Below are 12,784 nucleotides of genomic sequence, written 5' to 3' on the forward strand. Positions count from 1 at the left end.
AATGTTACAAGTAAACGGAAAATAACAATGGGTGATCTACATATCTATGTTTATATGACTGTTGGAATGTTCTAGGTTTTAGCTCTTTGCAGAAGCAGCTTCCTGGGGAACTTATGCCTGAGTCCTGGGAGAGTAAGCTGGAATTTCGTTGGGAACATTAGGCCCCTTCCTTGCCCCCTCCATCCTTCTTTGAGTTACTGGAAATGACTTCCAAAGGTTTCTCACCTGTCCAGCTTCGCGACAAGTGGAATTCTTTTGGTGGGAACAGAGCTCCAGTGTAGCTTTGATGCAAGCCTATGGTCAGTGCCCAGCCACTCCTCCCTTTGCGAGGGAAGGGGGGCCTGGGCACTCAGAGGCCAAGGATACTCCCATCCTTAATTAGGTCAAGCCTGTGCGAGCCAGGAAAGGGTTGTGTTTATGGGAAGCTCCAAATACTGGGGATGACCATCCCTTCCCTGGTGCTGTCTGCATTTTAGGGACACAGACATCATGTAAGTATCAAAACTTATGACTACGGTATGTGTTATCACCTGTGCAGGCAAAAGGTCAAGTTTATGGGGGATGAAAGACAGGAGGAAAGTGTTTGAAAGTAATTTATCTTCTGAAAAATTACGGCACAATGACTTCTAAATGATAAACCGGCATATCTCTAACGACGTGCTATTCAATTGAGCTGAAAATTGGTTGAGCAAACTGGGAAAATCATGTTTGGAAGAATTATGTTCATAGTTTTTTGCTCTCTCTCGACGTTTCTCTGTTATCTGCTGGGGCTCAGAAAAAAAAAAAAAAAAGATGCATTCTCCCCGGACAAATAGTTTTGATTTATCGGGACCAAGTGCGTTTTATGTGGATTGTCAGATTTCAAAGATTTCTCTCAACAAAGAATCTTTTGATGTGAATACTCTAAATAGAGAAGCAAGCACTCTCTGCTCTTTCCCGAGAAGGGGGTGGAGGTGCAGCCCGGCCTCCAAGGTCCTGAAATAGTCACGATGGGGGAGAACGACCCGCCTGCTGCTGAAGCCCGCTTCTCCTTCAGATCACTTTTCGGCCTTGACGATTTGAAAATAAGTCCTGTTGTACCAGGTAAGCGGGACCAGGTGTGATGTCTGCCCCCACCTCACCCCCCAGATACGGATGATCCATGTGGCTGAAGGTCCCTTGTAGAAATATCTCCCCAGGAGTCCTCACATCCACAGGCCACTTCCTTGGGTTTGCAGAATCCCAGAGGGAAGGGGCATTAAAAAGGCCATCACTTTGTTCAGGCCTCTTTGAACAACTCCCTGGAGACAATTGGTTTTTTTCTGGATGGAAGTTTTCAGAAATTGAGGCTCCAATTTCTCCTGGGGAGTTAGGGGTCAGATCCTGGCCAGGAAATCTCTGAGATCTCCAGGAAGTCCTGACAATCAGTGGTCACCAGCCCCTCCAGAAAACTTAAAATAAGCTGGGTCCCCTGAAGGTGTCAGATGCCTAGATTAAAATTCAACAGCAAGTGACGGAGTTGCTTCTAGCAACTAAAGGAAGGGAAGTTGGTTTTGTAAATGGGTCATAAACGCTTGGGCAAATGGTGGGCTCCTTAATACCTGGTTAGGATCCTTTTGGCAAGAACCTATCAGAACTTGTCACAGGAATCTGAGGCTCCTGGTCCCGGATGTGGTCAGGAAGACCGAACTGGGGGCTAAGCAGAGTGACATGTGGGGGCTCTGCTGAGGTTCCAGAAAGCACGGTGTAGGGGGCTGTCATATGATTCCTTCTAAACCACTTGGACAATTGATGTAAATGAATGCGAGGTGGGAGAAGAGGTGTGTAAGGGAAAAGATACACAATTTAAACACTTTTCAAAAATTAGCATCGGTGCAAATTAAAGAAAAAAGTGCCCTGCAATCACCTGGCCACCAACATTTAGCTAGGTTTTCTATCTTCTTTATTTTCTCTGTGTCCTTGTCTATAAGTACATGCTCATCTACAGCGCAGAGAGAGACATGTATTGTTCCTTGTATTTTCTTGGTTTTATAAACACGCCGCCCCCTTTTTTAAAATAGGATTACAACTTTGCATCAAGTAGATGTATAATCTACATGGCCATTTGGCATCATTTGACATATAATTGTTGCTAGTACTGTATAATATGTATCATATGAAAACCAATAGCAGTATACATATTCTTTTCTGCTAATTTTTGAAAATTTCTCCGTGATTAATTCCTAGTTTCAGGAAAGAGTAAAAACTTTTAAAAACTTTTCTTTTAAAATAAGTCAATGCATTGTTCATGATAGAAATTTAGAAAATATAGTTAATCAAAAAGATTTTTTGAAATGACCCACAATTTTATACTCTTACTCAGAGATAACACTATATCATTTTATAGGTTTTCTTGCCTTTTTCCTATCCTATCAACATATCTGTGTTTCCCTTTGAAAGTGACATATAAAGGGAGAACCCAGAGACATTTTGGGTTTGGTTCCAGACCACTTAATTCACCAATTAAGCAAATATTATAATTGAGTCATATTACTTTTTTGATTTCCCCATACATGTAAAAGTCAAACTTATTCTCTACTGTAGTCTATTCAGTGTGCAACAGCATTATGTATAAAAACAATGTACATAATACCTAGTTAAAACTTGAGTTTTAGCTTAATTAAACAGTTAACTTATTTCTAAATAATATTAGCCATTATCTGTTGCTACAAACCTTCAATTTATGAAAACTGCAATATTGGCTGGAAAAGAGTGATAAAATGAGGTCTGCTTATGCTATTTGTAAAATTTTGAAGCTTTTTTGAAACTTAAAAATATCATGTTCATATTTCCATGGCATTAAGTAATTAATAGCCTTTTAAGGTTGTCCAACAATGGCTCCTGGGCCAAATCTGGCCCATCGTCTGTTTTTATAAATTAAGGTTTATTGGAGCACAGACATCCATTTATTCACATTTTGTCTGGCTTCTGTCTACAGAGTTGAGGAATGGTGAGAGGGACCCATATGGCCCGTAAAGTTGAAAACATTTAAATTGGGTCCTTCACAAAAAAGTTTGCCGAGTCCTCTTCTTTATCATTTTAAGCATTTCTATACCACTTGCTATTTCACCAGCTCCTTTTTGGGGGTACTTAGGCTATTTTCATGTGTCCATGTATCAATATTATCAAGGTCATGCCTTTAAGTGTACTTGTTTGTAGAGATTTGTGTACATCTCTGATGACTTTTTAGAATAAATTCCTAGAAGTGAAATTAATAGGTCAAATATTCTATCCATTTTTAAGCTTTTTAATGCGAAGTGAAAGTCACTTAGTCGTGTCTCTTTGTGACCCCACGAACTATACAGTCATGGAATTCTCCAGACCAGAATACTGGAATGGGTAGCCTTTCTCTTCTCCAGGGATCTTCCCAATTGAGGGATCGAACCCAGGCTGGCTGCACTGCAGGTGGATTCTTTACCAGCTGAGCCACCAGGGAAGCCCAAGAATACTGGAGTGGGTAGCCTGTTCCTTCTCCAGCAGGGTCTTGTGCATTGCAGGTGGATTCTTTGCCAATACATATTTCCAGTTTGACTTTCCAAAAGTTTACACAAATTATACTCCTATTGACTGTTAAGTGGAGACCTATTTCTTTTCGCCTGGACTTCAGCAGGAATAATACTACTAATAATACACTGCAAAGTTGATACACAATTATGTCTAATATGCTTTTTATTTCTTTCTATTTCTGAAGAGATTGAAGGGTCTTTTGTGCTTGTTTGTCATTTGCATTCCTTCTTTGGAGAGATACTATGCTTTTGCTTTTTATTCCAAGCTTGCCCTCAAAGACAGCAAGGAGGAAGGGGGGCCAGGACGGGGCCCACAGGGCATGCGGCTGAGGAGCTGTAAAGGGGCAAACGTGAGCTGATACAAAAGTTCTAACCAAAGGAAAATCTTTGGATCTACAGGGGCTTCCCTGATAGCTCAGTTGGTAAAGAATCCTCCTGCAATGCAGGAGACCCCAGTTCGATTCCTGGTTTGGGGAGATCTGCTGGAGAAGGGGAAAAGCTACCCACTCCAGTAATCTGGCCTCAAGAACTAGTCCATGGGATCACAAAGAGTCAGACAGGACTGAGCATCTTTCACTTTCTTTGGGGCTTCCCTGATAGCTTAGTTGGTAAAGAATCCACCTGCAATGCAGGAGACCCTGGTTTGATTCCTGGGTTGGGAAGATCCCCTGGGGAAGGGATAGGCTACCCACTCTAGTATTCTTGGGCTTCCCTTGTGGCTCAGCTGGTAAAGAATCCACCTGCAATGTGGCCAACCTGGGTTCGATCCCTGGGTTGGGAAGATCCCTGGAGAAGGGAAAGGCTACCCACTCCAGTATTCTGGCCTGGAGAATTCCATGGGGTCACAAAGAGTCAGACACGACTGAATGACTTGCACTTGAATCTACAGTAAGGGCTTACTTCCTAAATCTCCCTCTTAGCTACAGAACAGTTAGGAGGATGAGCGGCCATTCAGGGCTCCCGCTGAATTTTAAGTGAGACTGGAGAGTGGGCATCTCAGTGGGGAGACTGACTGGTTTGGGGCAGGCCTCCTGGGCAGGGAAGGTAGAAGGGAGGAGTCTGCTTTGCTGACAGTGAATTGGTCATCCTGGAAAGAACTGGTCTCTGACCCTGAGATAAAACCACCTTCATTATCCTGAAACAATCCATCCGTCCATCCATGTGCCCATCCCTCCCTTCTTCCCTCCCTCCCTTCAATCTACTAACATTTATTGAGGACTGCAGTGTGGCCACTGCTGTTCTGGGTGCTGAGAGTGCAGCCTGGAACATGCCACCTGCTCCTCCATCCAAGGCTAAACAAGGGCCGTGCCAGTGGTTCCTCCACCCCGCTCTGCACCCTTGGCACTAAGCCTAGTGTGCTTCTCTCGTCCCCTCATTCTTCTCTCCCCCCACCCGCCCCGTGCCCTTTTCTTCTTTACACTTTTCTCCTTTTCTATTATTTCTTCACTCCTTCTCATTTTTGTTTCCCAATTCTCTTCTGTTTTGGACAACTTGGAATGCTACTGATCATTTTACAACCACAGTCTTTATTGCCAGAGGGGGCTTCCCGGGTGGCTCAGATGGTAAAGAATTTTCAATACAGGAGATGCGAGTTTGATCCCTGGGTTGGGAAGATCCCTTGGAGAAGGGAATGGTTACCCACTCCAGTATTCTTGCCTGGAGAATCCCATGGACAGAGGAGCCTGGTGGGCTACAGTCCACGAGGTCACAGACAGTTGGACAGGACTGAGCGACTTTCACTTTCTTCACTTCAAGTTGTGAGTTTCCAAGCACAGGCAGGGGGACTCTCCAAGAGATGGTCTGGAATGAAGGCCATCAGTGTCTGCACCCGTGACTGGTGGAGAACGACCTGCATGCCATCTGGTGACCCTCTCAAAAGTCCCTGCTCTTCCTCTCCTGAGAGCACCCTGTTTGGATTTTACATGTTGCCCTCTTCTGTAGGAGAGGTGGGGTCCTACCTCCCCTCTGTATTCATTTCCTAGGGCGACCAACACCACAGACTCCATGGCTTAAAACAGCAGAAATCTATTACCTCCTCATCTGGAGGTTAGAAGTCTGAAACCAAGGTGATGACAGGGCATTACTCCCTCCAACACCTGCAGGGAAATCCTTCCTTGCCTCTTAGATTATGGGGGTTGTTGATAATCATGCCTTCCTTGGCTTATAGATGAGTCACCCCAGTCTCTGCTTTCGTCTTCACCTGGCGTTCTGCCCGTGTCTTTTCACATCATCTTCCCTTTTCATGTATTGGTCTGTGTCTGAATTTCCCCTGTTTATAAGGATGCCAATCATTTTCGATTAAAGCCCATATTGATGACCTTGTTTTAATTTGGTCATCTCTGTAAAGACTCTATGTCCAAATAAGATGATATTCTGAGGTATGAGGGGTTGAGCATAAACATGTCAACATGTCAGGAGGACACAGTTAAACCCATCAGATCATCCCCAAGTGGAGAATGAATAGAACTGGGTTGGAGTCAGGGAGCATAGGGCTCAAATTTTAGAGAACGTGCCCCTGGTAGGCCGTCACTCCCCTGAGTCAGCTTTCTTCGGCTGGAACATTCTCTGCATTGAGGACAGGCGGAGGAATAGTTAAATTTTGTTTTCTTTCATTCAAATTTGTAGTGCCATGGCCTTTTGCTCTTCCCTCCCCACTTTTTGGTTTCTAGATGCCGATGAGGTGGCTGCCCAGATCCTGTCTCTGCTGCCATTGAAGTTCTTTCCCATCATCGTCATTGGGATAATTGCATTGATATTAGCGCTGGCCATCGGTTTGGGCAGTGAGTACCATCCATTATTTAGTAGCTTCTCAAATACTTGTTAAGCATTTAGACTCTCATAAGGTCCCCTTTCCTCCCAGGGCCACTGCACAGCCTGAGGCAAACACTCTCTGGGTTTGCTGATTTGAGCTTTATTTGCCTGCAGGACTCTGGAGGGCCCCAGTCAGAGCCTTTGGCCATGCGGGAGGCTTTGTCACTAAGGAGCCTGCCTTGTTAGATGTGTCCAAAGGCAGCTGATGAAACTGAACCCACAGGCAGGAGGGGGTGGGAGCCGGTGGAGGAGACAAGGAGGCCATTCATGCTGGGCCAAGCCAGGTTTCAAATAAGGTGCAAGCAGCTTTGGAGAAAGTGCATCATTTGAATGGTCTCTGATAGGGAACAACTTCTCATTTACTCCTCAAATAAGGAGCTCTCAGATCAGTTTAACTCTCCACGTGCTCGCCATTGGGGTCCACAGTTCCCTCATTTCTCACCCAGGGTCAGAGATGACAGGAGGTAGACTGGAGGCCAGGGTCCACCCTCAGGGCTTCTTGCTCAACTGGCTCAGCCAGTCAGCCGCAGCCATGTACTTTCTCTGTTGACCTCGAGTCTCCAGAGTCTAAATTCATCTTGAGTTGTGGCTTGATGCCACTTAGGGAGACACAGCAGGGTGCAGCTGCCCCACCCTCTGGAATCCAGAAGAGAAACTGGGCTGAGGGGAACAGGTTACTGGCAGGGCTGCCGTTTCAATGCAGCTTTTATGACTCTGGAGCAAGTTCAAGGCTGCGTGGCAGGTGCATAGTTGTCCGTGGGGCGCACTGAAGCAGCCCTTCCTTGACACCCCCTCTCCTTTCCTCAGTCCACTTTGACTGCTCCGGGAAGTACAAGTGCCGGTCGTCTTTTAAGTGTATTGAGCTGACGGCTCGATGCGACGGGGTGTCAGACTGCAGAGACGGGGAGGATGAGTACCGATGTGGTAAAGTCATGCCTTTTCACTGTAGAAGCAGGAGGACTTCAGTAAAATTCGGCCTTGACCTTCCTCATCTGTGAAATGGGTCCAAGGCAACACCATTCTCAAGACCTGGGACCCAACTGGCACTCACCCCAGGAGACTCTGGGCTGGGTGTTAAGGGAGGGCCTTATATGGACCTTAAATTAAGTTGGGGGGACTCCTTAAGCAATTGGAAGAGACTCAGGTCCAGATGATAAGAACTGTGGCTGCCCTGTGGGGGTGGGATGCTGGTCAGGGGAAGGTCAGACTCAGCACAGGAGGATCTGGGCTGGCTTCAGAGAAACTCTGCCGGGTCTCAGGGCCCTTCGGGGCACTAACAACCTGTCTTCCTGTGTGCCGGCCAGTCCGTGTGAGTGGCCAGAACGCTGTGCTCCAGGTGTTCACGGCTGCCACCTGGAGGACCGTGTGCGCCGAGGACTGGAAGAGTCACCATGCGACTGTCGCCTGTGCCCAGCTTGGGTTTCCAAGGTAATTCAGAGCATCCAGCGGTAGGCAGGACACAAGCAGCGGTCACGAGGTGGGCAGACAGCTGCTGTTTATCTGAGCACCCACAGGGCACCTCAATATCCTCATGGCAACCTCACGATGTCTGACATCACCGGTGCGTGCGCAAACCAAGGTCCTGACACACAAAGGGGCATGGAATGTTTGGAGGCATCTCAGGCGAGGATCCTAGGTGCAAGCATTCAGTAAAGAGCTTCAGAGCTGAAGACCGAACCCCCGGTTCCTCTGACCACAGTTGCAGGGAAGCTTCCAGCCACCACCCTGCTTGGCCCCACTTCCCAAGGAACCCCAGAGAGTTAAGTTTGAGAAGTCAGTAATTTAATGGAAGTCTAATCATTTAAAACAATTGTTTAGCACTAACTAGGAAAAAGAACTCTTGTAGTAAAATCTCTGCATTTCAGCCGTCTGTGTTGCCCATGTGACTTTTCGCACTGGGGCGACATATTTTGGCCCTGATGCAGCCCCTCTCCTCTCCTGGCTTCTTCCTTTAGACTCCCAAGCAGCTGCCCAGGACATCTCTTTTGCTCCCCTTTGCTCCGGATTCTCAGGATTAAAAGCATGCGGGCTCTGAGTGCTCATACTACCCACAGAACGTGAACATCCCTGTTTATACCCAAGGAAATGGGCATCAAAACCTCAGTGCTCTGAGTCCAGGGACCCTGGACTTGCAAAATGTGAAGTATCGTATTCTTAGGTCCTTCCTCCCAAACCGGTGAAACCTGCCCTCCAGCCTGTATCCCTGAGACCCGCCTCCTCTTCTCCAGCAATGACCTGAATTCAGGAATCAGCTGCACTTCTAGGCCCATGACGATAGCAAATCACTCCCACAATTGCCCTCAGAAATGACACAGGCTCAACTCCTCGTAGACTTGGAGGAAGCTTGCACGCCACACACACACATACATACATACACACTGCAAACACACCATACTCACAGACTACACACCATGTATATATCACATCACGCAACACCGTATCTCTCTCTCTCTCACACACACACACACACTCGCACCAATTACCCAGATATACACACAAGCCGCACCACCATGGCTCACAGCTGAAAGCTTCCCTTGGACATTTCTGCTCCTGGGTAGGTGGTTTCTTGGCCTCACTAGGGGGCGTCCCTTCCTCTTCCCTTCTGCCTCCCCTGCCTCTCCCTCTTGGAATATTTCCCCTTCTGGAATCCTTGACCTCCTCTCCATCAAGCAGAAGGGCCCAGTGACCCCCCTCCCTGGCTCCAACACTTCCTGGCCCCCTCATTCCTTTGCTCACGCCTCCCCATCTGCCCGGATGGTCATTCCCTGCTCCCTCTCAGGGTAAGTCCAGTGGATGCAAGATTCTGGGCTATCACCTCAGCAGTGTCCTTTTTTCTTCCCTCTAAACTTGCTCTTTGCTTCCCTATCTCTTGCTCCAGTTTTAAGATTTATTCTGTATCCATTCTTGTTTATTCTACTTCTCTATTGAAAGCCCTCCTTTGATCCCTGTGCACTACAGCATCCCGTGTCAGAGGTCTGTGGTAAAAAGAAAAGATGGACTGACAACTCAGATTGCTGCTGCTGCTGCTAAGTCGCTTCAGTCGTGTCCGACTCTGTGCGACCCCATAGACGGCAGCCCACCAGGCTCCGCCATCCCTGGGATTCTCCAGGCAAGAACGCTGGAGTGGGTTGCCGTTTCCTTCTCCAGACAACTCAGATTGCCTGGGTCCAAATCCCAGTGCACGCGCAGCCCTGTCATGTGACTGGGCCTCAGAATTAAGGCTAATAATAGTACCCGCTTTAGAGGGTCGCTGTGAGGCTCAAGTATCTGAGTGCTTCAGAGCCAGCCTGGACCACAGGGACACCCTGTAAGACGCGGTCATGGCTACTGTTACCACTGAGACTTTGACGATTTGTGGGATTCCAGTAGCAGCCTTTGGGATCCCTTTGCATCATCCCTACTGCCCCGCCTGTAGCCCAGTCCACCTGCACTGGGACCTCCATCTCGGTGACGACTGGCTCTTTCACCTGGCACCTGCTGTATCAGTGGGTTGAGCAATACCTGGGGAGGCTGGGAGGGTCAGTGCCACGGCCTTGATTACATTTTCCTCCAAACCAAACCCGGCTGGACTTTGCATCCCGTGCCTGCCGCCTGCCCCACCCCTCTGCATTTACAGCGACCTGATGAAGTCCTGTGTGATAAGTTGGTGAGTTCAAGAGTGAAGCAACTCAGCAACTTTGTCTTTTGCTTGTTCCACGTCCTGCTATGTCATAACTCTTCCAACACCTGATCTGAAAAAAATTATGTCCTCTTCATCATTCTCCATTGGCCCTTCAAACATTGACTTGTCCTGGAGCCCCACAAAGCGCTCTGTCTACTGCCCATCTCTCTGTAACGGGAGCCCCACCAGCACTGGGCAGCCTGGGAAAATCTTCCATTCCTACCTGGGTTTCTCAGCAACCCCATTTTGGTGCCCACCTGAAAACACCCCAATGAGTTCCATGTTCTGTCCCTTCTGGGACTTGCTTTAGGCAGCATCAAGGCGGGGTCCACCTAGCTACATCAGGAAGTAGTCCTCTCTCCCATGTGCCTGGAGCCAGGGTTGGGTGAATGGGCTTCAGGGAGGGGGCTGTCCCAGACTCTTCCAGGTCTGAAATGCCTTGCTAGGTTGGCAGAAGGAAGCCACTGATGGTTTAGGAGCACACCAGGACCTTCCCTCCCCCCCACACAGTGTGATACCTCTGACACTATGACTTGAGCCCAGGGTGATTTGGGGCACAGAGTGAATTTCTCAGGTCAGGTCTGCATTTCCAATGTGCTTGCAGCTACGTGAGTTCAGACACCCTCAGAGTGGATTCTCTCGAAAAGCAGTTTCGAGAGGACTTCGTGTCCATCAATCACCTCTTGCCAGACGACAAAGTGACTGCTTTACACCACTCGGTGTACACGAGGTTAGTGCCAGCTGGTGCTGGGTCCACTCTGTCTAGTCATGCACTGAGTTTGAGCATGAGGTTGTGTTCTCCAAGTGCAGGTTGAGGGCTTGGCCAGTTTGGTTAGATAGGGTGGACACACCAGGCTGGAGTACAGGAACTTAACCCCAAACCAGGCAGATACAGCCCAGCAGAGAAACGGAGGAAGGGTGATGAAGTGGTCACCTGATGCAGGTAAGTGCGGTACTGGCTGGGCACACAGTGGGCACTGCAGATGTGTTTAGGAAAAGAAGGCAGGGAAGGAAGGAGGGGAAATATTAGAAAGAAAGGAATTAAGAAAGAAACTTAACTTTATTTACAAAGTACTTTAATGTTCACCATTTGTATTAAATGTTTCTCCAAATAACTTGTAAGTCAGTCAATCAGTCCGTCGCTCAGTCGTGTCGGGCTCCTTGTGACCCCGTGGACTGCAGCCTGCCAGGTTCCTCTGTCCATGGGATTTCCCAGGCTAGAATACTGGGGAGGGTAGCCATTTCCTCCTCCAGGAGATCTTCTAAGGAAGGTGAAATGCTGCTGCTGCTGCTGCTAAGTCGCTTCAGTCGTGTCCGACTCTGTGCGACCCCATAGACGGCAGCCCACCAGGCTCCCCCATCCCTGGGATTCTCCAGGCAAGAACACTGGGGTGGGTTGCCATTTCCTTCTCCAGTGCATGAAAGTGAAAAGTGAAAGTGAAGTCGCTCAGTCGTGTCTGACTCCTTGCGACCCCATGGACTGCAGCCTGCCAGGTTCCTTTGTCCATGGGATTTCCCAGGCTAGAATACTGGGGAGGGTAGCCATTTCTTTCTCCAGGAGATCTCTAAGGAAGGTGAAATGAGGTATCCATAAATGACAGGCGCCTGAAGCTTAGAGGGGTCACCTGCCTGTGCAAGGAGGTCCACAGGCTTTCTGAACCCACATTCCATACTCTTCCTGATTTCTTGGACCAAACCCCAAGAGGAGTATACCCTTTGCTCCAGGAAACAATAGTCTTCAGCCTGCCGTCGTGGAGTTGACAATCGCCCCCCTGGACCCACATGCAGTTTTCAGGGACAGTTCATTTCTTGGGTCCTAAAACCCTGGGCTGGTGACATCAGCTTTTTCTTGCATGATTGAATGACAGGCCTGGGCTCTAGAGGCAGGAATTTACAGAGGGTTCGCAGGGTGGGTTTTCCTGTCTGACATGCGTGTGTCCCCGGCTGCAAGGATTTGGTGCCAGAGGAGCCTGTCACACCATCCCATGGACATTCTGTGTCCCGCAGGGGCCAGTGAAGTACATCGGGGTAAAATGGACAAGCAAATGATACCAGTATATGTTTATCTAATATAGCTCTTTATATGTCTCTTATCATTAGCTATACAAAGCCTGGAAATACTCAACAGTGGTCACACATACACCATACTTCACTGTGGTCACCGGTTGTTAATGACTTGGTTGTTTTTTAATAGACTAAAAATTGAAATCTGTATTCAAGAGTGGGGGAATAGAGTTTATTTATTTATTTATTTTAGCCCAAGATTTAAATTAAAAAAAAAAGTGTTTGGTTTCCAGGCCTCGGGTGTGTGAGTGCTAAGACACTTCAGTGGTACCTGACTCTTTGAGGCCTAGGGTGTTTCATTAAACACACTCTTTTTCCATTTTAGGGAGGGATGTACCTCGGGCCACGTGGTTACCTTGAAGTGCTCAGGTGAGAGTTGCAGAGCTGCAGAGAGGAACAGATGGAAGCCCTGGCTCACAGGCTCCTGTCCCCTCTGCTTGGACCACTCTGCCATCAGGCCCTTCCTCTTGGGTGCCAGGTGGGAGCTCTGTGACCCCACCTGCCAGGTCAGGGGAGGCAGCCTGGAGAGACTCCACAGCAGCAGACAGGACCACAGTGCATAGAGTTCTGTCGCTCCGTGGTGGCTGCAACAGCCTGACTCACGCTTCCCCTCCCCCCACCAGAAAGTGGGCACAGCCTGCTCTGTCCAACCCCTCAGCCCTAGCCTGGGCAGGAGCCCCCTGTCGCTGGCAGGGGGCTCTTGTTGCAGGGCTGGAGCTGGAGA

The 12,784-nt window shown here is 48.3% G+C and overlaps 1 protein-coding gene across 1 annotated transcript in view; it reads left to right on the forward strand.

The window, feature by feature from the left end:
* The first annotated feature begins 365 nt into the window (after positions 1-365).
* Positions 366-12,784, forward strand: part of TMPRSS3 (transmembrane protease, serine 3) — a 20,800-nt gene continuing 8,381 nt past the window's right edge. The window contains exons 1-7 of the mRNA XM_010834930.1: positions 366-491; positions 945-1,083; positions 6,194-6,304; positions 7,143-7,259; positions 7,640-7,763; positions 10,601-10,726; positions 12,386-12,460. Coding sequence (XP_010833232.1) covers positions 990-1,083; positions 6,194-6,304; positions 7,143-7,259; positions 7,640-7,763; positions 10,601-10,726; positions 12,386-12,460 — 647 coding nt within the window. The 5' untranslated portion in view covers positions 366-491; positions 945-989. The remainder of the gene's footprint in view (positions 492-944; positions 1,084-6,193; positions 6,305-7,142; positions 7,260-7,639; positions 7,764-10,600; positions 10,727-12,385; positions 12,461-12,784) is intronic.

This window comes from Bison bison, unplaced genomic scaffold, assembly GCF_000754665.1.
Source record: "Bison bison bison isolate TAMUID 2011002044 unplaced genomic scaffold, Bison_UMD1.0 scf7180017864037, whole genome shotgun sequence".
Taxonomy (NCBI): Eukaryota; Metazoa; Chordata; class Mammalia; order Artiodactyla; family Bovidae; genus Bison; species Bison bison.